Source organism: Nomia melanderi, chromosome 3 (genome assembly GCF_051020985.1).
Source record: "Nomia melanderi isolate GNS246 chromosome 3, iyNomMela1, whole genome shotgun sequence".
Taxonomy (NCBI): domain Eukaryota; kingdom Metazoa; phylum Arthropoda; class Insecta; order Hymenoptera; family Halictidae; genus Nomia; species Nomia melanderi.
This window is the reverse complement of record NC_135001.1, coordinates 15,754,563-15,779,765: the sequence shown is the minus strand read 5'-3', so window position 1 is coordinate 15,779,765 and position 25,203 is coordinate 15,754,563. Positions and strand designations below refer to the sequence as shown.

Below are 25,203 nucleotides of genomic sequence, written 5' to 3'. Positions count from 1 at the left end.
AAATAAATAGAGTATTTCACAATTATTGCATAAATCAGTGAGCACTACTGTGGTAATCGATCCGATCTCACGAGGAATGTTATGTCTGAACCGTTTCCTCGTACCGACAACATATTGTTATTTTTTTTTACAGGCAATTATAAGTAACTGTTCCGTGATATCGTCCTCTAAAGTTGTATTCGAGAAAGATCACTTTTAAACCTTTCATAATCATAATAATACATCAGCAAGTTTAGGATTTTCCATCCATTCTTTTCAGTATGATCGTGAGGTTATGTTAATAAAAAAAATCAAAGATGCCCAGCATCTAAGGCCTTATTTATATCGCTAACTAGCATGCCTAAAATAGGTCTGTGCTCAGAGTCCTGTCTGAACACAGAGTCCAAAAAATCGGAATGCGTTAAAAAGTCGAACATTTGGTCACAGCGGTCCTGAGATTTATCTGTGAGATGTGGCTTTATGAGAGACTGTATCGCTGTTCTACAACGCTCCAGAGATTTGATTAAATAAGCTCTATCGAAACTGAATTCTAGCTCGTAAAACGAAACTACGGACATCGCTACAGCTCTCAGAGCAATTCTTATTTCGGCGAGCTTCGCGTCATCAGTGGCGTATAATTGTTGATTGCGTTGGAGCAATGCCACCTGAAAAATTTTCAAATACTTATGACAACCATCAACATCGAGAACAAGTATTTGTAGTAGCAGGCATCATGGTTTTATACAGAATATTCTCCACGGAAAATTTTAGTGTCCATGTGTATCTGCAGTTTAACAAGTACCTTAATAGACAATTTAACGATGTTTTTCAAAACTTTTTCTGGTTGCTTTTTGTCCAAAGTAGGATTAGTCTTTGCAGCTCTCTCCATGAGCTTGTAAAGATTGTCTAATAGCGACGTGGTTGCATCGTCTATCAAGAGCGATCTCCCTGCTCCTGTAGATACAACCCTGCCCAAAAGTTTCTTCTGAGCGCGTAGCCCTAAATCGCGGGCACGACTTCCGGTGCCACCAGCGGGATAAGATCCGCCGTTCAGTGTAGTCGCCGACTGCATCACTAAAAATTTAGGCACACTATGCAGCTGTTTGATGAGATATGCGCCAAATGATTATTCAACGAGAAGACAGGAATTCACTGTAACATCTAAATCTATAAATGTGTTGTAATTATATAATCATTTTGTTTACATTATCATTTAAATTTCTTCGAATAAAACAAATTCAGATCGAATTTTTAATGTCATAGTCAATTCATTCTGTTTTGACTGCAATGAAACATGCACGTATATAATTTCAACAATGAGACAACTTATTTAATGGAACAGAAAAATAATCCATGACATCAACTTGCAAGTAAAAGGAAATGTTGGTTTCGAAAGTTATTGTATATTCATGGAATATATTTAAATGAATTACAAGAAGTATTCATTTCATTTTAGCTTTGCAAATGATCTTAATAAACGTCGAAAAAAAGTGCATTCATGAGAAACGCTTATCTCTGGTGATTCATATCTGCATTATTTTTCCGATAAAATACAAAGGACTGTGAAACTTACCATCGAACATCGGTGAACCGCTGTTTCCTCTAGGCGATAACGGAATTGTAAATGAAATAAAGAAGCGGTAGCGTTCTGTGAGTACAGTTGAAACTCAGGCAAAAGTAACTAAAATAACCAATGGCATAAAATGATGAGTTAATGTGTGCGTAAACTATAAAGCAACACGTTGAAATTAGGTGAACAATTTCAAATGATATTCGGTGTTTTTGTGTTTATGATAATTAATCGAAATGCATATGGTGCGAGAATTCTCCGTATATACCTTGGTTGCAGTCGGTTACGGCTACCAGATGATAGAGCAGCCAGCTCTGCAATTCCATCACTGCAGTACCCCACGCCACCTGAAAAAAATATTATTATTTAACAAATATACCCTTTTCTACGAATCAATCATTTGTTTCTTAACCCTTTGCACTCGAAGGGCGCTTTGCAGTCGCCACCTGATTCGACGCAACAAATTTATAAAATTTTCAATTCAATATTAAACCTTGTGTAATGTATCAACACATAAAACATCGAAGTAGAATAGTTCTGTCTCTTAATTCATAGAAGATAATCAATTGTGTTAGTTGCGAAAAATATCATTAATATTCAGTCAGAAAGTAATGAATATTTTTAATGAAAAATATTGTCGAATGCAAAGGATTAATTATAATAAACTTTAATCTGCAATTCTGTCTATATATTTATAGACGTGTTTATACACTTAAGACTAATTTGTACGTTATTACATCAAAAAGAGCTGTTAGCTGAAGCATAGTAAAGTTTTTCATCTGCTGTATTGATAAGTCCGTCTTTGCTGGATTAAAATGAGCAACTGAAAATTATTTATAAAGATGAAATCATTTCAAATATTTATAATTTATATAGTTTTCGTGCACACGAAATATAGTTTTGCTTTCATAAATATACTTCTCTAACACTGGAACTACCAAGCACTGAAACTAACTTTTCAAAGTTTCTTTATAGAAATCATAAGCTATAATGTATTAAGATTTTAATCGATTCATGTTTCAATTTGGATATTACTAAATCAACTTTTTTAACCGCTTGAGTGCCACGCATTTTCACAAAAATCCAGTCAAAAATTGAATTTCTTTCTTTTGCATTTCTTCCCCGATAACTCTGTATTATCATATTTTATTGGAAATGCATTTTTAAAAAATAGTTAATTTGTAGAGAGCAGTGTAAACGATTCTTCTTACTAACAATACTGAGAATAACATAATAATATAATCTATTTGAAAAATATCTTGACAAAGAATCACACCTGTGAATAGAACTGCTGTCGAGTCACGCTCGACATAGGAGTGTTAAGGTTTAAGATTGTCTACTTTCACATGAAAATATTCTAAATGGCGTGACCGATCCATTTTTCTATTTCCAAGCAGGCAATAAAACAGGTCAAAATAAATGATTAAAAGGAAAACAAATAAATAAACTCCATTTAATCCTACAAACCGATAGGCTGGTACTTTTAGATAGTGTAACGGAGGAAGTACGATCGCGCCGCTTGGCGTTCCAAACAATATTAATTTCTTAACCCCTTGCCGTACAATGACGAGTGAGATTCGTGATGAAGATTTCTAAACTAATTTAACAAGAATCAATGTTGTTCATTACCCACGGATCAAAGCAAACAACTATTTTGCTATTATCAATGTATCATCTTCAAATGAAATTTCCACCTGTAGTACAATAGAAAATTTCGTTGTATTTCTTACAAATTGTCGATAGTAAAATATTACACGAGCTTAGTAACGAAAGTAAATAGTACGCCAAGGGGTTAAAGAAGCATTTATGCGTTTTTAATGATGATGAAGGGAGAAATCAGGAATGGGTCATTTGGACTCAACTGGTAGTTCTTCTATTAAAAATGTAGGCCATCCATCTCTCCTCGAGTTACCCTACTCATATGTAATACAATTTGACCACGTGTTGTGTCCTTACTTTCTATAAGACGAATTTTCATTGTAAAGAGTAATACTACTAAAAAGGAACAAGTATGCACGTTTTATCGAGTTATTTTTGTTTTTAACAAAGACGTACTAATTTTAATAACATCTCCGAACATGTATATTTCCTAAGGTACTTCTGCATGGTGTCAAAAAAAAAAAAATGGCAAGGTACCAAGAGAGTTAAACATGCACAAGTGTAAAAGTAAGCTTGTAAATCAAATTTCTCGTATCTGAAAAAGAACCATAAAAATTGCTCCATTTTTAGTTTAAAAGACGAATCCTCCTTCTCATACTTTATAATTCCATGTAACACAAAATTCATTTTGTTTTAAATAAAAATATTTAAATCATTTCATAAATGCAATTGCATGTATAAATTATAATTGGGAAACACATGGGATGCATATTTCTTTCTATTACAATTAAAAACTTCGAATGACCCTTAATTAACACTAGAACTACCGAGCATTTAATACGATTAATATGCAATTCCTATAAAAATTGTAACAATAGATTATTTTCAGTTTCTTCAGGCATTCATTATAGTATTGAAATGAAACTATTTACTTTCAAAATCATTTCGAATATTCAATGCTTCGAAGGTATCAATAATTGCTAAACAAAAAAATCGAAACCAGTCATTTTGACTGGTACGGTAGTTCTAGTGTTAAAAATCATTTGTAATTTAAAAAATAGAATATTATATCACACGTAACAATAATAAGAAAGAAAATTCGGTCACAAATAGATCAACGTGTCTACTATGTATAACATATTACACGCACGTATAATTAAAAATAGACAGGTTGCGTCTCGGCTGGACATTGCCCTTATACGACGCTTCAGCGTTAAGCTCTACTTCATCTTGGTAGAAGAATACATATAAAACAGTATCGCAAGTTTGTGACGCGCACAAAGGATTAAATAGGTTGAAGCACACATGCTCCCTCGGTCGTGTAATTTGAGTCAGTACTCTCGGTAGCTGAGGTCAAGCCCGATACATTGGAAATGGAACATAATGTGCGTTGTGTGGTCTGTTGTCCCTAGGTATAATCGTATATACATATGTATGTATACCGAAGAGGCATAGCAGTATGGCAGATGGATCGATTTGTAAGGAGCGTCAAGGCGAGCCAGAGATTCTCATTCTCATTCGTCGAAGTAATAGGGGAAATTGGAAACGCCACGGGATATTGTTTACAAAATACTTGAATTCCATGACTCCGATTTTAACCCGATGCCCTATGATTTCTCTGACAACCGTGCTCGATGAAACTACTTTATCCTTAACACTAGATTTACGGAACCTGTCAGTTTGGCGGATATTGAATTTTTTAAACGTTATTTAGTAACAATTTAACCACTTGCGCTGGGAAGACGTGCCACGCACGTTGAGATGTTTCTATCCCGAAATTCTCAATGATGTCATTCACACATTGATAATCTTGTTGCATTATTAGATTACTTCAAAATGTATCACTCTATACAGAATGATCAACAAACAAAGTAAGTGTACATATCAGAGTAAAATAGGTAAAAACAAAATTCATCGCAAGAGACTTTGCCAAATTTCTGAATTCACTTCCAGTGCAAGTGGTTAAATTGTTACTAAATAACGTTTAAAAAATTCAAATTCAATATCCGAAAAACTTCCGAGTGCAAAGGGTTAAACTAGTGAAATACTGATTGAAATCGGACCTCAATTCATTCCCGGCAAGAAAATCGCACGAACTTTTCTAGGTACCTAATATTTTAAAGGTAAGTGACTTTATTTCTTTCCGTCTTTAAAATGATAATTTATGTACATTTAATATTTTACATTAGGAACGAGCATACTACCATCACAAAAGGACATATTTTGTTTCGAGAATCTAGACGACCTCGTCACTCGAGCCAACGCACTTGAACGGGCTTGAGTTATCGAAATACTTTAACGTACACATATGTATGTATATATTCCGATTCGGTGAAACCGTTTAAAGTATCAAATCATTCGAAACCACTAAACAGACTGTTATATGCAAAAATTATGGAAATATATTTTTACAATATAAATGAGAAAGACATTGGGCTTTCCGTTAAAAATGATCATTTTGTTATTTAAAATATCAGGTGAAAATTACATGGAGAACGATGATAAAAGCATTATTTCATAAATGTGTTATAGAGTAAAAATATTGAAGCTAAAATAGGCGATTTCTTTTTCTAGATGAATCGAGGAGATATAATTAAAGAATGTAAACTGATTTTTACACTAGAACTATCAAATGGGTCAAAACAACCAATTCCTGATTTCTTCTTTTACAATTGCTAAAAAGGTGTAACTGCTGCTTTGGGAATTTATAATTTTTTAAAGGATTAATAATTAACCCTTAGCGCTCCAGTTGATTTTGCAATCTATCGACAACTCCAAGGAATTTGTATAGAACCCCTGGTGAAAATTATAAAATTATATCATAACGTTTCCTAAATTGTTTGGTTTCCTTTCTAGGGCGAAAATTGCATATCTAGCAATTTCAACAATCTTAGGATAGTTTTTACAAATTTGTTTATTAAAATATACTATGAATGATGGCGTAGTGGAGCTTATAGAGTGCAAAGGGTTAAAGAAGTCGATTTAGTAATACCTAAACTACAATACAAATCAATGAAAATCTTAATAAATGCACGATTATAGTTTCCACGAAGAAATATGAAAAGTCAGTTTAACCAGTTCACTGCGTTTGACGAGTATACATGTCATCTTAATTCTTTGCACTCGAAAGGCGACTCACAGTCGCCATCTGGCTCGACATAACAAAATTATGAAGTTTGATATTCAATATCAAAGTTCATATAATGTAATTATAAATGAAATATTGAAATAGAATGTTGTTTACGTGTATTATTTATATTTATGTTAGTCATAAAAGGTACCATTAATGTTTCATTAGAAAATGACGAATATATCGTTTTCAACGATGGATTATTTATTTTTGTCGATAAGTATGTAATCCTTCTTTGTTCCGCTTTAATTTTTCGTTAGAATATATTATAAGTGCATTTGGCATGCATTTGATAAGTATACACTTCATTGTTTGACTTTTGTAACTAGATTCCACGCTTAACCAGTTAACTGCGTTTCACGAGTATACACGTTATGTTAAAGCTTGAAACGATACTAATTCTTTCAACGATGAATTATTTATTTATTCAGATAAACATGTAATACTTCTTCGTTTTGCTTTGGTGTTTCTCTCAAATATACCGTACGTGCATTCGCCCTGCGTTTGACGAGTACACGCTTCATTTTTCATTTTACTGTAAACTCCACAGTTAACAGGTTAGCAGGTTAAGTGATTCGTAATTCTAGTGTTAATCATCTCTGTATTATACGTGTATCCGTTATGCATTACCCTATTTATGGCAGATGACTCATTGTATTTATCTGATTACTATTGGTACGTGAAATATGACTCACGTAGTTACGTGTGTTCTCTTTATCAATCGATACCGTTGTAATTAGAGGTCACCCACATGCAGCTAATCCATATACATTACACTTATGCAAGCACGAGACCGGCATTGCTAATGTGGCATTCCTAGTGAGAATGAAATGAAGTTCCACTTGGAACAGGTTTCAGATTTTAATTGATGATATCACCGTATCGGGCCACCTCAGAGAGTTTCGCGAGAGAAAACAACCGATCGATCGGAGGACTTTCGCTCTCTTTCCTCAGTCGTTTCTCAACGTACACGATCGATCGACTCGTTACGAGCGCCAATTAGACGACTGTTCTACAAACCGAATTTTCTCGCTTGAAATTTCCTTTTGCCTCCCTACGAACAATGCGACGGCTCGTTCCAAACAGGCATTGCCTTTTCTAGCCAACTTTCCCTACGACATTCGATTATTTCAATTATTGCTCATCGCGATCTTTAATCGCCGATCTATATCAGTATTCTAGAATAAACACTCTGCACTTTCTAATCTTCCTTTTTAATCAAGATTATCTTTCAAGTTAAATCTAATCTTTCGGATTGTTTTAATAGCGAACGTAAATACTTAACGGTTATCGTTGGAACTTTAAACGGAATGGTACAGTTGCTAGAGAAATTATACGAATTTACTGGATCTCGGTAAATTCAATTGCGTAGAATGCTGCAAACGTGTTCGTAGCTGTGTGAAATTTATAGCTTCCGGTAAAACTTAAAAAGCAGGTCAAAAGTTTCTATTCTTATCTGAGCGAAATAAATTCGTCTCTTTCTTCGTTTGTTCGTCGTTAATGTTAAACGCGTGGTTTATGATTTGTCGTTTTAATGAGCAACAGAAGTTGCTGAGTGAAGCATCGGTGAGTCAGTTCCATAGAACCCAATACGTATGTCCACTGAAGCATTCACAATGTGCAACTCATTCTGTCAGCGAGATAAATACTTGCAACTTTTGGAACTTACTGAAAATTGTCACGAATATTAACATTTTTAAGAGAATATTTCTTTCGTATTGTTTAAGCTTGTTTCAAGTTCTGAGATCATTTAACATTAAATTTACGGACATTTATTCTATTATTCCTAGAAAGATTGATGTTCGTTCGTTTAGATCTAGGAAATTAGATGTTTAAAAATGTATTATTAGGAAACGTGTTTGCGTAATTGCATCAGACAAAATCAACCCAAATATTTATCAAATAATGTTTATAATATTCAGTATGAGTCAAATTGGGTCGTTCCGTAAATCTCGAGTTAAGCGATAATATGTTGAACTTCCACCAATTTATGAAATAGTACTTCCAACAATTTTGTCTTACAGAAGTTAATTGAAAAACGAATTTTATTTACAAACTAGCTAGTTACGGTCGAAAGTGCTGAATGTTTCTGAAACTGTCGTCTCTGGAACATTTTAGAAAAATCTGGGTTATCATCCCATTCACGGGAACGTCATATAAACTAGTTTATGGACAGCTCTTATCACATAGGAAATAGCGTTTCTCTCGAAAGTTGGACATATAAATTAAAATATAGAATCAAATATATAAGCTTCTTCAGAAGTGTGCTAAAACTCGTCATTTTTTCGAAAGAGGAAGTCAATTACGAATTCTGCTAGCATATAATCCTTCCCAGAAAAAATGTATAAATTTATAAGGAAACTGATAATTGTTATGACTAACTCCTTTCCTTGTAATAAGGTGTCCGACTTGTGGCAAAGATTTTATATAGATTTTAACAAGCATAAATATTATTCGATCCTTGAGAATTCAAATTAAATATTTTTCTTGTTATCAATGATTATATACTAGAACAAACATAGATATAGATTACGCCTAGAATTTTTCTCATTTTTTAATGAATTATTAATGACAAAGTAGGTATATCGATCAAAGTTGAGAAGTAAATCATAGGGCAAGGGATTAATAATTTAGAAATAACTTCAATTTACGACAAAGTATGAACAGGTATTTTCTGCCGATCGACTAGGTAAGTTTTAATATAGACGTAGGTCTAATCATATGTACGCCCTCGCCAACCCACTTAACCTCTTGCCATACAATAACGAGTAAAACTCGTGATGAAGATTTCTAGATTAATTTAACAAAAATCAATGTCATTCGTTGCCCACGGATCAAAGTAACAACTATTTCGTTATTATCAATGCATTATCTTCAAGCGAAATTTCCACTTAAACAATTTTGTTGCATTTCTTCCAAATCGTCGATAGTAAAATATTACACGAGCTTAGTAGCGAAGGTAAATAATACGCCAAGGGGTTAAATAAAACTTTAACGTTGCATGAATAAAATCGAACAAGTAAATTCAAAAACATATTCTTAAGCGATTAAACGCAAAACTGTAGCTGTCTCGGACGAACAAGTATTTTTAATTAGAATTTAATTATAATGATAATTAATAATCAATACTCCCTTTATGGGGACGTTTTTCCCCTCTTTTCCTTTCTAACATAATTACCGTGGACTAAAGTATTCTATAGTTCCTTGTAATTTATTTATTTTGGTAATGACTTAACAATTTTTCTACATGCACACCTAAATTTTCATTTTATCTTCTACGAGGTTACTAACGTATTGAATGGTAACAACATTCATACACATGTATACACACACGTGTATACACAATTATAATATAATATTACACAACATGTATACACACACGTGTATACACAATTATAATATAATATTATTATAGTATAATATATTATAATATATAATTATTGTTTGAGTATATGATACTCAATCAACATGTTTGCTACCACTGTCACATATTTGTAACAATCATTTTTCCATATTCTTTGGAAATATGAAAAAATCACATTTACGTGTGTTTTTATCTAATATTATAATGCATGGAATAATGTGCAGGAATTCAAGAGGATTTCTTATTTGAATATTACTTGCATTTTGTAAAAATATGTTTCATTTGGTAAAACATTGTAACCGTGAGGGCTACTATTGAAACAAATGCTAGTAGCGAATAGGTCAAGGTACGTAAAATCAGAAATCGGAAAATTAAACAAGCTCTATATCTCAGCTTGGCAAGCAACGTGTTGATCTCACGTTCACAAAGAATTGTCTCTTTTTATTTGAAAAGAATAGAATGAATGAGCTAATAATTGTTATCATTTTAAAAACGCTATTTCCCATTGAGAGAAACGAGTCGTCTCCATTTGTCCCTCGACTTCTTTAACGTATTTTTTTGATTTTCAAAGATGCAGCTGTTACACCGACAGCTGTGCAACCGCTACGAACCTCCTTGTTAAACTGAGCATCTTGTTTGAGAATATACCCACCACCTGCCTCTCGACAACGTGTTGAACTTCACGTACACGGGCCTGTACACCATAGCCCGTAGCTGTGGTACGCAATGCGCACGTGGTCACACTAACTTGCCAGACGGATAATGCTTGATCTACAAGGGCCACACGTTGCTTTATTAAATACGACTTTCGCAAGGTCCACTTTCACAGTTGATACGGCCCTTCTTCTTTTTTGATATTGATCCGCACTCGCGAGATTCCGATAGAAAACCTTTTCAATTTCAAACTGTCTTGCCCTGTCCCGTCGTATCGCGACGTATTCCGTTTCTATGAGATACGAATGAAATTTTTTAACACGCTAGACAATTCTTCCTGTTATTACATTTCTAGTGATATTTTATTTTATTACTGCGAAAATCGTGTGACAAAATTAACCATAATGTTTATTGATATTGGAATAAATTTAATGTTTCATTTTTTATGGATCTTCATATCGTTGGTACATTGATACTTGTAGACTTTAAGTTAGTTACTTAACATATTCTATTAAGAATATACTATTAAGTACCATTTTCATTAAAATGTTACAACGAATCGAATATATTTAAAATTTTCTGTAAAGTTGTAATTATACAAATTTTTATATGTGATATGAAGTAAGTGTCTGGAACGAAAATATCGATAAAAAAAGATAAAAATTTCATAATTTAGTGTATAGAAGGTTAAACGATTAACAATTGAAGTTGTTAAGCAATTAAGTTGTTACTAGTTCGCGTTATTGTAACGTAACCCGTGACACGAGTCACAGGGAACAACTTATTCAAAACAGAGTACTCTAATTATTACGATGGTTAATAATAATTTCAATTAGATATATTAGTCCTCGAAGTAATTGCAAGCAAATTATGATTAAATGCAAATTCCAGGAAATAAATTGGTTGTTGTAACTCGAATCGGTTCGTTAAGTACTGTGAACGAAATTAGAAATTCACAGAGAAGGGAAAAAGAGATTCGCGAAGAACTGGACAGCGGTGATTTTGCTGGTAATTAGAAACAGACGATGAGCGCGCACCACACAACAGCTTCATTCATTATACGGCTACTTGTTAACATTGTATTCGGTGGCTCGCACTGAAAACCGTTCTCGGTTCTTGCTGACTCGTTTAAGTACCTCGACAAAACATACTAAATACATACGATTCAAACATATTCACGAATGTAGAGACGCTCTTGCACTATTAACCCTTTGTATTCGAAATTTTTCACTAGAAACATTCATCGTCTTCTAACGAAGTGTAGATAATATTTTTAGATTTAACTTTGTACAAAGTTAACACTTAGGCAACTGCCTAAAAAAAATAAAAAAATAAAATATATAACAATAGCCTTTTTCATTAACATTGATTTTATTAGAAACTTTGTTTTATAAACGCAAAAAAGGCACTTGATAAATAACAAAGAACTCTAGTTCAAGATTTACTAAATAACAAAAGAAAAAATAAACGAAATAAAAGGCAACACGTTGTTAAGGAAGAAGTGGGAGATCTCCACATTCGATTGGCTAACAGTAAGTGTTAAGTATCAAACTTGATGATCCTGCTATATGAAAACAGTGGCAACTGAGAGTCGCCTCTCCAGTGCAAAGGGTTAAAAAATGTTAGGTAGTCAACGATTTCCAACGTGACCTAACCGTACGAGAAGATTATGGTTCATAGAAACGAGCAAAAGCCTCGATTACGTTTAGACGAAAAAGCTGTTTATATTGGCGTTGTTGTTCCTTCTCTCCGATGCGCGGTCGACCGCGTGGATAAAAATCATGTACCGTAGAAATTGTTACGCTGTACCGATAATCGATTAATTCGCGATGCCTTGGAAAAGGCTTTGGCCGTTATTTCTAAATATACGCGCGCTCGGTACGGCAATATTCTATTAGCCTCTGTTGATATCCGTAATTTTCGTCGTGACAGAGCTGCATGCAATAAATTAAGTTATATAGGCATCCGTTCGGCCATGACTAAGTGACGCAATTAACCAAGCTTGGTTTTGCGAAACTCGAGTTTCCCCGAGTTACACACTTTCCTCTCGGCGAGACCCGCACTCGTGTATGAACGTTATTATAACGCAGACATCGTGATGTTTTAATTAACTTTTCTTCCAATTGAAAGCGTTTTCGTATTCCATTTTTTATACTCCTCTGTAACAGTATTCTGCTGAATATAGCCTATACGTTAGGTTTATTGCTGAAGATAATTTTACCGCGACATTATTGTACCGCCAAATTTCACGACTCAAAGGTTTAAACATTTCAACTATTTATAAAAGATCTTTAAACACTTTTCTGGCAAGTATCGGGGTAAATTGTATTAAATTTGAGTGAAAACAATCTTTCGCGACAAATTTTTTATTGTATGACTTTTTCGATGTGCATTTGTATGAAAATAAATTTATTTATTTCAACTTGTGGTAGATTTCAATGATTTCGTATTTGAAAATGTGAAATATGGTTTATTCAGATTAATTTAAATTTTGAGCGCGCACTAACCTCTGCTGATGTTCTGGGTCGCGGATGCGAGCCCAACACTCAACAATGAAGTTTCTCTTTTCAGACGATCAGAAGATAGGCACTGCTCTATTGTTTTGTTTACGTTTCACTCAACATGCGTGACAAATTTTACCAAAGGAATGAGGTTACAGCAGACTGGTTTCTCCAACTGAATGTAACGAAACACATTTCACGAAAACACGAAAAAAGACGAAAATTGCACACGTTACGATAGTCAGACTCCGGAGACTCTAACAGTCTCTTCGAACGAACAAACGACGTCTGTTGTCGCTACGAACCCACCCTGGTTACCATGGAATCATCGTTCCGCGAGGTGGGGAGTACGAGCCAGCTGCGCTCAAGCAACTTCGCAGTGTCACTTCGCTAACAGTATGCATTCGCTCGGTTGTGAGGTTGTTGAATTTGTAGACTCAAAGGAATTCGGTGTGGTCATGCAACTTTTCATTTCGACGATAGTAAATTCCTTTTTTTTCAGACATTCGATTTTTGCACTTTTAATTAAGAGAAGATCAAAATAAAAAGGACATTCTTATCAAATAAAACTTACGTTTGTTTAATATATCTTTATCATTCCCTTTATACCAGGCCCATTAATACTGATTAACGAATATAATTTATTCTATTGTTTAGCAATGCCAAAATCATACAAAGTGACATATTTATAAGCTTAGTACGAAAGAAAATCATGCAATAAGTGAAAGTATAAATAAAAAATTGAGTTTCTTAACTCTTTTATATGATTTTTTCCACACTGAATGTATTATTTTTTTCATATTACAGTGTCATAATATCAAAAATAAAAATCTTTTTCCTAAGTCTATTTATTGATGTTTCGTTCCACTTGAGCATTGTTACGTTAGAATCACAAATAGGATTCTTAATAAATGAGTAAAAGAGGAAGAACGATAAGGAAACTAATATTTGTAAAAAAAACTTAAAAAATATTAACCCCTAAGATTGTTATATTTTATTACAGCATAAACAGATAATGTATTCTTCTATAAAAGGATGATAATTACAAACACTCAAAATATATTTTTCATAATTTTATTATAATTTTTAAAATTCGTATATAATGACACTTGACTGTGTTTCAATTATGCTGCTATTTGTCTTTTCATTTCTTGCATGTGCTTTATATACTTTTAATAACTATCTTGTTTGAAATGATAACATTAATTACATATTACAAAATCATAATATTTTTCTTAATTTATACTTTTACAACAATGATTCTCAGCACAGAGAATCTTTAAGAACTACACAAACAATATTCATGACAAACTGCAGAACTGTTGCTTTTTTCCCATGTATTAATTCTGTGCGCTTGATATGGTATTTAATTGTTGCAAGTACTTTATGTAAAAGTTAATAACATTACCATATTTCGTGAAGTTTTAATAAGTGTTTATATGCTCTATCAGAAATATTAAATGCAGCATTTAATATACATAAACCACTTTCTCCCAGAAGGCTTAAACTGCATATACCTAAGGAACAAAAATTAAATATATATTTGTTTTCCTATTTAAGAAGTTTATCTTAGAATAATTATAATGTTTAGGTACCGAAATATGTATGAAGGGGATCAGGATAACTATCAGTATATTTTGCTAATCCACCAGTGATGTTATCTTGAGTACTTAGAACAAATGTTCTATTTTCTTCAGGATCTGAAAACTTGTTAACATCAAGCATTTGTAGGGTTGCGCCAATCCAAAAACTGTAGCAGGTATCGGATGGTTTTCCAGGCCGTCCATGAAAGCCACTGTCTTGTTTCATAAGACACCATCTTCTCAGTCTATTTAATTGATCGTTTGTCAGGACATTATGAAGTTCATTCATAAGAATTAGACTAGCTACAGCACAGAATGTAGATCCTCCATGTGATTCAAGACCAGGTCCTTGTCCCATAGCTCCATCATATGACTATAATTATTGTTGAGATATTGTGCTATGATAAAATTAAGTAAACAAAGCCAGTTTTTGTTAATTCTCTTAATAAGCAAATTGAAAGTAAACAAAGGCAAAAACTTACAATACTATTTAAAATGTAGTCAATAGTTTTCTCTTTGTCGACTCCTGACCAATCTTTTAAAATACTAGATATACAACAAGCACAATAAAGAAATCTCATATCACTTTCATTCTCATTTTTACTTTCCGTTATGAAGGCTACGAAAGATCCATTCGGATTCTGACAAGCTCTTACTCCTTCGATAATAGACTTTTTGTCCACTCTGCTTAAATCATCTCCAAGAATTATAAGAGTAACCAATCCAAGGTATGTCATTAATAAATGACCGTACTGATATTTTGGAACATCCTTTGGTATCGTTGTAGATGGTTGGAAACCAGAACGTGGTCCAGCACCAGTAACTTGTAGTCTGTAGATCCACTCAATTGCTTCGGATTTAGTTTCTTCGCTAAGATCATTTAAGCAATTTAATATGTCTAGCCCTGATATAGCAAAAAAAGCTATAACAAGCCTAGAATAATCTTGATCTGCCAAACGATTAGGCACGATTTGCAGTAACCTTTGAAAATATTTAGCATGCTTCTTCGTCGCTAATTGTGGTGGCATGCTGAATGGTGTTATTGAATCAAAATAATAAAATAATACCGCAATTGTATACTAATGTATTACTGAAGATTGTTACAGTGAAATCTGTTGTGCAAGTCGAAAAGAAGTCCATTACAATCGGTAGTAAATCCTACTAGAGTGCGCTTCAATTCCAATGATATAATAGAAGTAGTTGCTGCTAGGGGGCGTCGAAAAAATTCGTTAAACGCACGCGTCGCCGGCAAACTAGCCCTTCCTTGCGCACGCCGGACGTACCTCACAACACGCACCAGCCGCGAAAATTTCGCAAACTACATACTACATCGGAAAGTGGAGATAACGAGAAACACGCAGTAAGTTAAGTTCCAATTAACCGTATACACTTGTCCGCTTCGTGAATACTTTCTCGCGGTAGTTCTCTGGCTAGTACGGTAGCGCGTTGATTTGCGCGGAGGTAGTTTGTCGGAGGACGACGCAGGGTTCTCGTGGAAGCGGCCACTGAGGGCGCGGCATTCTTGCAATTGTTGCGCCCGGCTCCAACAGAATAACCAATAGGAGCCGCGGCAGCGCCGCCATTCTATCGAGTTCGTGGCACGCCCTACAACTTCCTCCATTGTCCTTCTTTCCGGGATTCTCTGCGAGGAAGGATGGCTCAGAACAATTATTTTGGGTTTACTCACGGCGGAACGCAATATGGGTACGAAATCGATTGCATACCATAATTATTAAGTAGCTAGTGTTAAGTTTATCAAAAAATCGCGACGGTAACTACGTTGGCGGGAGTAATAACTGTTCGTTAAAATCGGTGCACGCGAGAGCCCAGCCGGCTTGGCCGCCATTTTTTGCTGAGAGTTAGAGCGTCCATCGAGCGTCTCTCCCGGGCACGGATCCGATAGAGGTCTTTTTCGTTTTGCCCGTTTCCATTTCTCATTTTATATCTCGTGCGTAACAAAATCTATTTATTCTTTCAAATAGAGCGACCAGCGCAGCCGCTTATCAAACTGGCCAAGCGGGATACGCAGTAACTCCAGCGGCAACCGCCGCCACGTACACTCAACGACCCGCTGCTGCCGCGGCTACAGGTTACGAAACTTATCAAGCGGCCGCCGCTGCAGCCGCTACTGGGACCACTTACGCTGGTAAAATGCTTTTTCTTTTCCCTACACCTCAAGTATTCTTGGGCATTAACATAGTTCACTGAAGTCTCTATGTGAGAGCTTATTTGAACTCACTCGATGCATTGCATTTGGTTTTTGTCTGTTTTTACAGCTGCTAATCCTGGTACTGTGGCTCAAACATACGATTACGGTTACGGACGTGCTGCACCTGCAGCTACATACGACGCTACTAAGACATATTATCAGCAACCGGCAGCAGCTGCTGCTACTTATACTACAACAGAGACACATTATCAGGCTGCAAAACCTGCATATAGTACAACCAGTGCTTACACAGGCACAGCGAGACAAGCTACTACTACGGGACAAGCTAAAACGTACCAAGCATCAAGTACTGCGTATCAGCAGTCTAATCCAACACAGAGTGCAACATACTCTTCAGGATACACAGCTCCAGCTACTCCTGCTGCTACGCCATCAACAGCAACGAATAGTAAGTTTCCATTGTATGTGGTTGAATTATTATATGTTAATGTTTTTCGCCAAAATTTAAAATCCTATGTAAATGTCCTGTTAACCGTGATGTAGGCACTAATAACATGAAATTGATCCTCTGGCTATTAAAATTTATATTCGCAAACATTATACAAAATTCTACTAATATTCCAAATTGTAATCTGGTTTGGAAGTTTAGCAGAGTTAAATGTGTTTGCGAGTTGAAAAGTGAACATAAATTTAATATTATGTAGAGATTTCGGAATAGTGTATACTATACTTTCCAAATATTTCAATGAAAATATAAAGTACTTGCATCAATGAGTATAAATTATTAGAATTGCTCCATGAATACAAAGAATTGACTCCTCCAAAGTTTGAGGTTTCAATTTCATTTCCCTTAGAAACGGCGAGTACAACGTATTCCGGCTACGACGCAGCGCTATATAGCGCTGCGACTATGTATGTAGCCCAACAGAGTGCAAACAGCAATTCAACTAACCAGAAGACTGGAGGTTGGCAGGGCTACACGCGGAAAGGATTTGGCGCTGCAGGGGGAGGGATGAAGGCAATGCGGCCCAAGCAGCCCCCCAAACCTCAACAGCTTCACTATTGCGATGTCTGTAAAATCAGCTGTGCTGGACCTCAGACATATCGTGAACATTTGGAGGGACAGAAACATAAGAAGAAGGAGGCTTCTCTGAAGGTACCACAACAACCACCAGCGCGTGGAGCAGGAAACAGTCTACGATGTGAGCTTTGCGATGTCACTTGTACTGGAAATGATGCGTACGCTGCTCATATCAGAGGTGCCAAACATCAAAAAGTTGTCAAACTACACACTAAACTTGGAAAGCCAATACCAAGCGCTGATCCAACTGTTTTGAATCCAAAACCTGCAGCTACTGCTAAAACTGCTGGGACTAAAAAGCCTACAATAACAGCTACTCCCAAAATTAATTTCGTTGCTTGTAAGTATTTTTCGTTTTTATGTAAAATGTAATGTTCGGATGTACTTAACATTCAAATTTATGTGAAATGCTTAAACCCGTTAACATAACTTTTATAAAAATGGTATACATTCTTACAGCTGGAAATTTGGGTACTGTAAATCAAAATCAAACTACAGAGATTAAAGCAGAAGAAGCTGCAGCAGAAGAGACTGTAGAGGAAACAGCTGTTGATGAGAAAGATATACAACCAGTTGGTCAAGAATATATAGAAGAGAATAAATCTGAAGATGGAAAGATTATAAGTTTCAATTGCAAGCTTTGTGAATGCAGATTTAATGATCCTAATGCCAAAGACATGCACATGAAGGGAAGACGACATAGATTTGCTTATAAGAAGAAGGTTAATCCGGATCTAGTTGTCGATATGAAACCAAGTCTAAAGCAAAGGAAACTACTAGAAGAAAAATTGCGCAGACAACAAATGCGAGATGAATATTTGCGGCGCAGAGAGGAAATTAATCAGTTGGGACCAATGGGCCCAATGATGGACGAAGAAATGATGTATTGGGAGGAACGTCGACGATATGAAGAAGAATGCGAGTATTATGAATGGTATCGACGTTATGGACGTGGACCAGGAGCTCCTCCAATGCCACGTCCTTTCCCAGGTCCACCTCCAATGATGATGTTCCCTGGTCCTCAGAGAAGGCCAGATTCGTCCGACGACAAACATGTGTTAGCTCATCATACAAACATTTATCCGAAAGAACAAGAACTGCTGGCAGTTCAGAAAATAGTATCAGACACTGAGAAAGCATTAAAGTTCGTGTCTGATACTTTGGCAGAAGCCGGTAATTACTTGCATTCCTTTGAATTGATTTTATTGTTTTTTCTATTGAAAACTGGCTGAAAATGTTGTTAATTACAGGTAAAAAGACTGCAACTCCAGTCGCCACGAATGCTGCACCAACAACTGCAACTACGCCCGTTCAGCAACAGCAACAACAACAACCAAATGCAGATACAGTAAAAATAAAGGAAGAGTCAGATAAGAAAAAATCTACAACTCCTCAAAAAGAAGATGGGAGTGATGGCAATTTATTTTCGTTTCAAAAAGAAAAAGAAGATTCAAGAATACTTCGGGGTGTTATGCGTGTCGGCAATTTGGCAAAGGGACTCCTTTTGTCTGGTGATAACCATGTTTGTCTTGTAGTTCTGTGCGCAGAGAAACCAACACGGTTAGTTACAGTAACATATTAAATCATCATCTATGTATATGCATATATCTTCATTTACGTTTCCTTCTTTATAGGACGTTATTGATTAAAGTTGCTGAAATTCTTCCGGCTCAATTGAAGATTGTAGCTCCAGATGATACTTACAATGTTGGAAAGCATCCGGAATCAGCTGCTTTAACCGTTTCTGGAGGGAGCGTGACTGTCAGCGTAACACTCACCAGTCCTTTAATGCGTGAAACTCCCAAACCAGCTGTTGCTGCAGGTAATTTGATCGTTTTATATTTTCACGGTGGCCAAGAAAAGGATAACTATAATAAGTTTAGCAATTTTGCAGAAAAAAACGTCCTTTATTTTCATGCTCTTTTCTCGATCACGTGGTTTCTGAATTTCGTTTGTTCTTTTCATGGCCCGAAAGCTTTTTTGTAAATTTTTTAAGCGCCAGGAAGATGCAGGGGCAGCCACGGACTTCAACGGTTGCCAGTGTATATACGCTCTAACATACAAAATTCCTTTCCTTTCTAATACAGCTGCAATTTGGTGTGTCCACGATTGATTATACTTAATACTTTTATAAAATACCAAACATAACAGAAATAGTATACCATGTAAGAGCGTACATAAAAGTATCGTAAGAAGTATTCAAATTTTAACGGAAAAGAGAGAGCGTAAACTTGATACGATTAAGACGTTTTTCTTCAGTTTAAGTTACTGTTTATGTAATGACACATTTCTATAAGTTTTCCTAACGAATAAGCTGAGCTGGAGTCTCCAGTAAAGAAGAGTATGCTAACAATGAACGTGGACACGCTTTTGGTATGAGGAAACAACGCTGAGGCAATCTTAAAACTATGGACTTTTTGATCATGCATTGATTAAACTAAAAATAAAAAACCCTCTATCATCGAATGTTGTATGTATATTGTACAATGCGCAGTAAATTCCACATTCTAACCGACGATTCTTTTGATAACGTTACTTTTCATATTCGATTTTGAGTAACGTTGTCAATTTGACTGAGAACTGTCGGTCGTTCTATTCAAACATGTACAATGTTGAAAAGGATGTACAGAAATGGAAATAACTCACCATTGTCGCGTACTACATTCGATTAGGTTTATTTTTGGTTCGATGAGAATGTTTAGGCTATAGCCCTCGAGTCTTAATGTGCTTAAGATGAAGTATATAATTATAGAGGGAAGAACCCAAATTGGGCATGATCAAACACTCTAAGTGTTGTCTAAGCGTGTTGTGCTTTCTTTGTTGGAATCTCAGATAATGCTGGACAGCAGCAACAGGGAGCTGCTCAACCGCAAACAACGCCCGCGGCGCCCGCTGTGACGAAACCAGATCCACCAGATGTACTTCCCAAGGCTAAGTGTTTGGAGGCTTTAGCTGCACTCAGGCATGCCAAGTGGTTTCAGGTTTGAATCAATCAACTCCTCAGTTCAAGATCTCAAATTGTCGGTGCCTTTTTTGTTGGCACCAAACGATTGTTTTATGTTATTTTTTCCTAAATAACGCGAAACGCGTGCAAGTTGTCCTCTCTCTCTGTCCGCCAAAAAGAGCAGTCTTAGAACTTCCAGCCTTGTGACAGATTTATTTTTATTATCTGATCTTCTTGTTGATATGATTTTGTCTGAAACATTTATTTGATCACGTTCGATGTTTGCATTTTCCATATCTGCCAATCCAATTTGTCCACTGATTGTTTTTTATGAAAAGATGTATTATTAGGTTACATACAATGGTTTATTATCATGTGTTCCTCTATGTACGGGTGACAGTGGCAATATTTGGTTATTGGCAATTGAATTTAGAAAAAAAAATGTATGTATATGCGATACGATTTGAGAAGCAGAAACATTCAACGTGCTATCAGGTAGTCTCAGACAAGAAGTTTAAGCAGTATGTAAGTGTGAACTGTAGCAATTGAGATATTGATGCACACTGAAAACTTACATTCGCTTTACTTCCAATCATCAACATCCAGAATAATAGGAAACCGTTTACGAAAAATCATTTCAAACTATGTAATTTCTCTTCAAAGAATGTAGTTTTGTTTATTTTGTTTATAATGCACTGAACTGCTTTGCGATGCTTGTGAATAAGCTTATTGATTATTCTGGATTTAATCTTAATGCATTGTAGCCTAGACTGAGTCTGTTCTAGGTCTGTCTTAGAAGTTCTTAACATTAGCGTTCTTGTATTTTATAAATATGTACCTTATTCGATTCGCCTTCTACACAATGTGCGTTGTAAGCACTGTTGAATGTTACAAGACAGACAAGCACAAACACACAGTGGTGTCATAAGTGTATCGGGTGTTTTTCCAATTATAAGTTCAAGATTTCTATTTGGCACTTCCTCGAGTGTACATTTTTTTCCAATACGTTGTACGTTTTTTTTAAATATTATGTTAGGTATTAATTATTCAGGAAATAATTAATAAACACCCGATAATTTTGATATGGGCTAATACTTTAGGGGTTATAGGCACGAGGCTGGGAGGATAGCTAAAGCCCACACAAAGCAAATTAAAAGTAGTTTAGGGCGTCGCATCTTCAGAAGATTCAGAGACTTTTATGTATATATTACATTGTGAATACTAAAATATTAATCATATTTAACAGGCTAGAGCTACTTCGCTGCAGAGCTGTGTTATGGTCATTCGCATAATGCGTGATCTTTGTAACCGTGTACCCACTTGGGGACCACTAAACCCATGGGTGAGTATGAAACAACTTTGATAATGTGTTTACTTCTTTGCCTTTGACGTTTTACTTTTATTTTGAATATAGTATAGTCTAACTTTTCTATATAAAATTAAATTACCTTTTATTTTTTCTGCTTTGAAGTCAGTAATGTAATATTCGTGGTTGGAATTTCATAATTGTTTAATACTATTTAGGCATTGGAACTGTTGACTGAGAAAGTGATTAGCACTGCAGGAGGTCCTCTTAGTCCAGGGGAAGCTCTACGAAGACTTTTGGAATGTGTAGCTGGAGGAATATTGCTTCCAGGAAGTCCAGGTATTTTTCTATAGCATTACGGTAATTAATGAAACGATTCAATTTCTTCAAAGCGAAATACTGAAACAAAAATGATGATACAGATGACGAGACTGAGTGTATCGTGAATTTCATTGTTGATTTTAAAATTGAGTACTTCAATTTTTCTTTCACTGTGTAATATTTCACGATACAACGTAGATGATCTGGCAACCTGATTTTTTACTTTATATATTACAAATTGTATATAGCTAATAAAAAATGTAACGTTAATTTACGGTATTTGTCTGTATAGGATTATCTGATCCATGTGAGAAGGAACCAGTCGATGCAATTGGTAATATGACAGCCCAACAAAGAGAAGATATAACTGCTTCAGCGCAACATGCTTTGCGATTAGTCGCGTTCCGTCAGATTCATAAGGTTCTTGGTATGGAACAGCTTCCTCCACCTAAATATAAAGGCCGATTTGCCAGAAAGCGAAGACGCGACAATAGTAATGGAGAAGGAACGGACAGTGAGGCTTCAAAAAAAGATAAAAAAGCAGAGGAGATCAAAATGGAGACAGACTCCAAATAGATCTACCAAAATATTCGCTTTATTGATTTACTCATAACTTATATAGCATAAGAAACAAATTTTCCTCGTGTCAATTGCTTGTTCAATGAAATTTGTCTATATTGGGAAGATGTCAAGGTTGAGATCAAAACTAATGACCTATTATTATATTTCGATAATTTTTTCGAACGTAGGTATTTCTTTAGACAACTAATGGCATCGTTTTAATTTACAATCCCATAATTTTAATGGCCAAAAGGAACGATTAAACCAATTATACCATTATAATACCTTGATTTTATCTTAAACGTGCGATAACGTTATGAATTCATCACCTTCCTACTAGCGTTAAGTCCAAGATTTGAAGGAGGAAAATGATATATTGCTTGCATTTTTGCAAGTATCTTAAGTCTAATGTACGAGTTTCGAATATATCGTTTCTCCAAACTTAATTCATTTCAGGTTTATTTTAAAAAATATTTCAATGTTAACTACAACACGTGAATGTGTTGTTTTTAGAATTTATAAGGAAAACATTTTTGCAATTATGTTAGTGTGTAAGATTCTTTCATGACGATTTAAGACCTTTCCCAAACAGGCAATTGGTACGATTAGTTCCAGCACTAGAATTTTGTCAAAGAAAATGATGAATGCGTTAATTAGTTTGAATTACTTATTTAGCTATATTTCAAAGTCACAATATATGATGAAGGAGTTTAATAGAAAAGGTGGTAAAAGAAGAACATTTATAAGTTTTGAAGTTAAGCGTAGGTTAGTTTGTATTGAGAATTCGTGTGTATGTTGTGTGTGTAGTCGTAAAAATGTGCAGATCGATTTCTGCACCAGATAAGTCGTACGTTCACATCGCGAATATTAATTCATGCAGAAGATTCCAAGAAAGCAGAGTTGCAAGTCGATTATTGAAATAGACGCTTTGCTGTCCAATGAGGGTTAAGTGCACGTGTCAAGAATTCCTAATATTTGCTGCAGTTTTGTTTAAAAAAACCTCACAGGAAGTTAAATAATACTTCAAAATGTTGGTATTAAAATAAAGTTCTGACACAGTGTATGGATCTTCTGTTGTACACATGCAAATCCTCTTTGAATAAATCGAACATGCATGCGATAAATATAAGTATTTTTTTCACTACCATATTCCTTTACGTATCTAGTATAAGCGATTTTTCTTTTTTCTCTCTTTTTTTTACAACAAATCGGTCTAATACGAGAAATCCTCATAGCATGAAGGCCACACACACAATAGCACTCAGATTGTATGATTATGGTTATTAGGTAATTTTTTACATAACGAACACTAAACATACAAAAGAAGTTACTTTATTTTTGGATGGCACCGAGCAGAACTGAGACTGATATTGTATTAATTTTTAAATAAACATATTAGAAGATAGTGCGCAGAATTAATCAAGATTTAATTTATATTTGAACTATGAACACAACATCATGTGACATAACTGATTCTGTTTGGTGCAACTAGTCTGTTTAATACAAATGTTTACTGATTTAATCCTATCATTTTTCTCATAATCTTGTACTTCTTAGAGAGAGTACGATTATCTTAATTCTTTTTTTATTTTAAATTGATACACGCTTAAAAATCAATATAAAGTAAAACAGTAGCCACCTTTTGTTTCCTATTTTACAGTATTAATGAAAATGTATTTGTACATACTTGAGCTACATGACATATTATATTCTTAATTTATTGTCATTTCAACCAAATGTTAATGTAACAGTATGCTGTATGCTTGCAGGTGTTTTACAAAGAAAATTCGCAAACTTACTTTGCTTAATCCTTGTAACCTGCAAAAATAAATGTGTGTAGAGCCTTGAGGAATTTTCAATTTAAATATCATATATATATTATTTGCTCAGTATTAAGAACTGAACAGCATATAGTGAAAGTAAGCTGATTATTCCGTTAAAATGATCCCATATGTATATACATACACACACACACATAAAAGTGCAACATAACATTTCCGTGCCATTTTACTTATTTCTAACATCCAATTTGTTACATGTAATGAAATTGTTTGCGTTACTGAAGATTTTAAATTTGATCAAAAACTGTTAATTCAGTTTCTAGGTTTTAGTACAGTAAATTTTCAAAAAATGGTCTATGAAGTCTGCGAGTTTTCATTTTATATTTTCATTTATACTAACAATTCATTATGAAAACTGACAAATTATATAATTGTGCAGTTGACTAAAGTTGATTATTTCGATGTTAAAAATGAAAATTTAAAGGTTAAAAATGTACATAGATTATCATAAGTGAATGCATGTTTCCGAACTTGCTATGTATTTCATAAAAAGTAATCACATAAAAAGAATTTAATTGCTGACAATTGTAATTGACCTAATTATTTTAATTTTCTTTCAAAACATCAAGTTTCGCACAAAATAATATATACATATTTAC

The 25,203-nt window shown here is 34.7% G+C and overlaps 3 protein-coding genes and 1 long non-coding RNA gene across 10 annotated transcripts; 2 read left to right on the top strand and 2 right to left on the bottom strand.

Annotated features, from left to right (window-relative positions):
* Positions 1-69: 69 nt before the first annotated feature.
* sigmar (Tumor necrosis factor alpha-induced protein 8-like protein sigmar) lies at positions 70-12,953 on the bottom strand. Of its 4 annotated transcripts, none has more exons than XM_031982408.2 (5): positions 12,804-12,874; positions 1,818-1,896; positions 1,553-1,660; positions 782-1,146; positions 70-644 (listed from the first exon to the last, which is right to left on the bottom strand). In XM_031982408.2, exons 4-5 carry the CDS (start codon positions 1,049-1,051, stop codon positions 291-293), a joined length of 624 nt encoding a protein of 207 aa, XP_031838268.2. In that variant the 5' UTR covers positions 1,052-1,146; positions 1,553-1,660; positions 1,818-1,896; positions 12,804-12,874; the 3' UTR covers positions 70-290. The 4 variants fall into 4 exon arrangements, with proteins under 4 accessions (XP_031838268.2, XP_031838270.1, XP_076222495.1 ...); XM_031982410.2 differs by having other exon boundaries at positions 782-1,053; XM_076366380.1 differs by lacking the exon at positions 12,804-12,874 and adding an exon at positions 10,295-10,315 and having other exon boundaries at positions 782-1,053.
* LOC116429447 (uncharacterized) lies at positions 4,437-6,608 on the top strand. 3 transcript variants are annotated; one of them, XR_004235499.2, is made up of 4 exons: positions 4,437-5,019; positions 5,102-5,271; positions 5,338-5,458; positions 5,723-6,608. It is a non-coding gene; the product is annotated as an uncharacterized LOC116429447 (long non-coding RNA). The 3 variants fall into 3 exon arrangements; XR_004235498.2 differs by having other exon boundaries at positions 4,437-5,271; XR_004235500.2 differs by having other exon boundaries at positions 4,437-5,271; positions 5,338-5,625.
* Positions 12,954-13,818: 865 nt separating the features above from the next.
* Positions 13,819-15,771, bottom strand: betaggt-I (geranylgeranyl transferase type-1 subunit beta). Its single transcript, XM_031982407.2, has 3 exons — positions 14,863-15,771; positions 14,393-14,753; positions 13,819-14,314 (listed from the first exon to the last, which is right to left on the bottom strand). The coding sequence occupies exons 1-3, from the start codon at positions 15,406-15,408 to the stop codon at positions 14,202-14,204; spliced, it is 1,020 nt and encodes a 339-aa protein (XP_031838267.1). The 5' UTR covers positions 15,409-15,771; the 3' UTR covers positions 13,819-14,201.
* On the top strand, positions 15,626-23,824 carry Zn72D (Zinc-finger protein 72D). 2 transcript variants are annotated; one of them, XM_031982381.2, is made up of 12 exons: positions 15,626-15,740; positions 15,846-16,084; positions 16,363-16,526; positions 16,657-16,998; positions 17,405-17,971; positions 18,091-18,804; positions 18,882-19,191; positions 19,266-19,453; positions 20,464-20,612; positions 21,822-21,917; positions 22,100-22,220; positions 22,495-23,824. In XM_031982381.2, exons 2-12 carry the CDS (start codon positions 16,035-16,037, stop codon positions 22,776-22,778), a joined length of 2,985 nt encoding a protein of 994 aa, XP_031838241.1. In that variant the 5' UTR covers positions 15,626-15,740; positions 15,846-16,034; the 3' UTR covers positions 22,779-23,824. The 2 variants fall into 2 exon arrangements, with proteins under 2 accessions (XP_031838241.1, XP_031838243.1); XM_031982383.2 differs by lacking the exon at positions 15,626-15,740 and having other exon boundaries at positions 15,855-16,084; positions 17,516-17,971.
* The last annotated feature ends 1,379 nt before the right edge of the window (positions 23,825-25,203 follow it).

Bases quoted from the DNA above. Each gene is read 5' to 3' on its own strand.
- Zn72D (XM_031982381.2), top strand. From the start codon at position 16,035: ATGGCTCAGAACAATTATTTTGGGTTTACTCACGGCGGAACGCAATAT. The intron at 16,085-16,362 runs GTACGAAATCGA...TCTTTCAAATAG, and splicing joins CACGGCGGAACGCAATATGG to AGCGACCAGCGCAGCCGCTT. The intron at 19,454-20,463 runs GTAATTTGATCG...TTGGAATCTCAG, and splicing joins CAAACCAGCTGTTGCTGCAG to ATAATGCTGGACAGCAGCAA.
- sigmar (XM_031982409.2), bottom strand. From the start codon at position 1,875: ATGGAATTGCAGAGCTGGCTGCTCTATCATCTGGTAGCCGTAACCGAC. The intron at 1,054-1,817 runs GTATATACGGAG...CTAAATTTTTAG, and splicing joins CGTAACCGACTGCAACCAAG to TGATGCAGTCGGCGACTACA. The intron at 645-781 runs GTACTTGTTAAA...AAAATTTTTCAG, and splicing joins TCGTTAAATTGTCTATTAAG to GTGGCATTGCTCCAACGCAA.
- betaggt-I (XM_031982407.2), bottom strand. From the start codon at position 15,408: ATGCCACCACAATTAGCGACGAAGAAGCATGCTAAATATTTTCAAAGG. The intron at 14,754-14,862 runs GTAAGTTTTTGC...CAATAATTATAG, and splicing joins ACTACATTTTAAATAGTATT to TCATATGATGGAGCTATGGG. The intron at 14,315-14,392 runs GTACCTAAACAT...TTTGTTCCTTAG, and splicing joins TCCCCTTCATACATATTTCG to GTATATGCAGTTTAAGCCTT.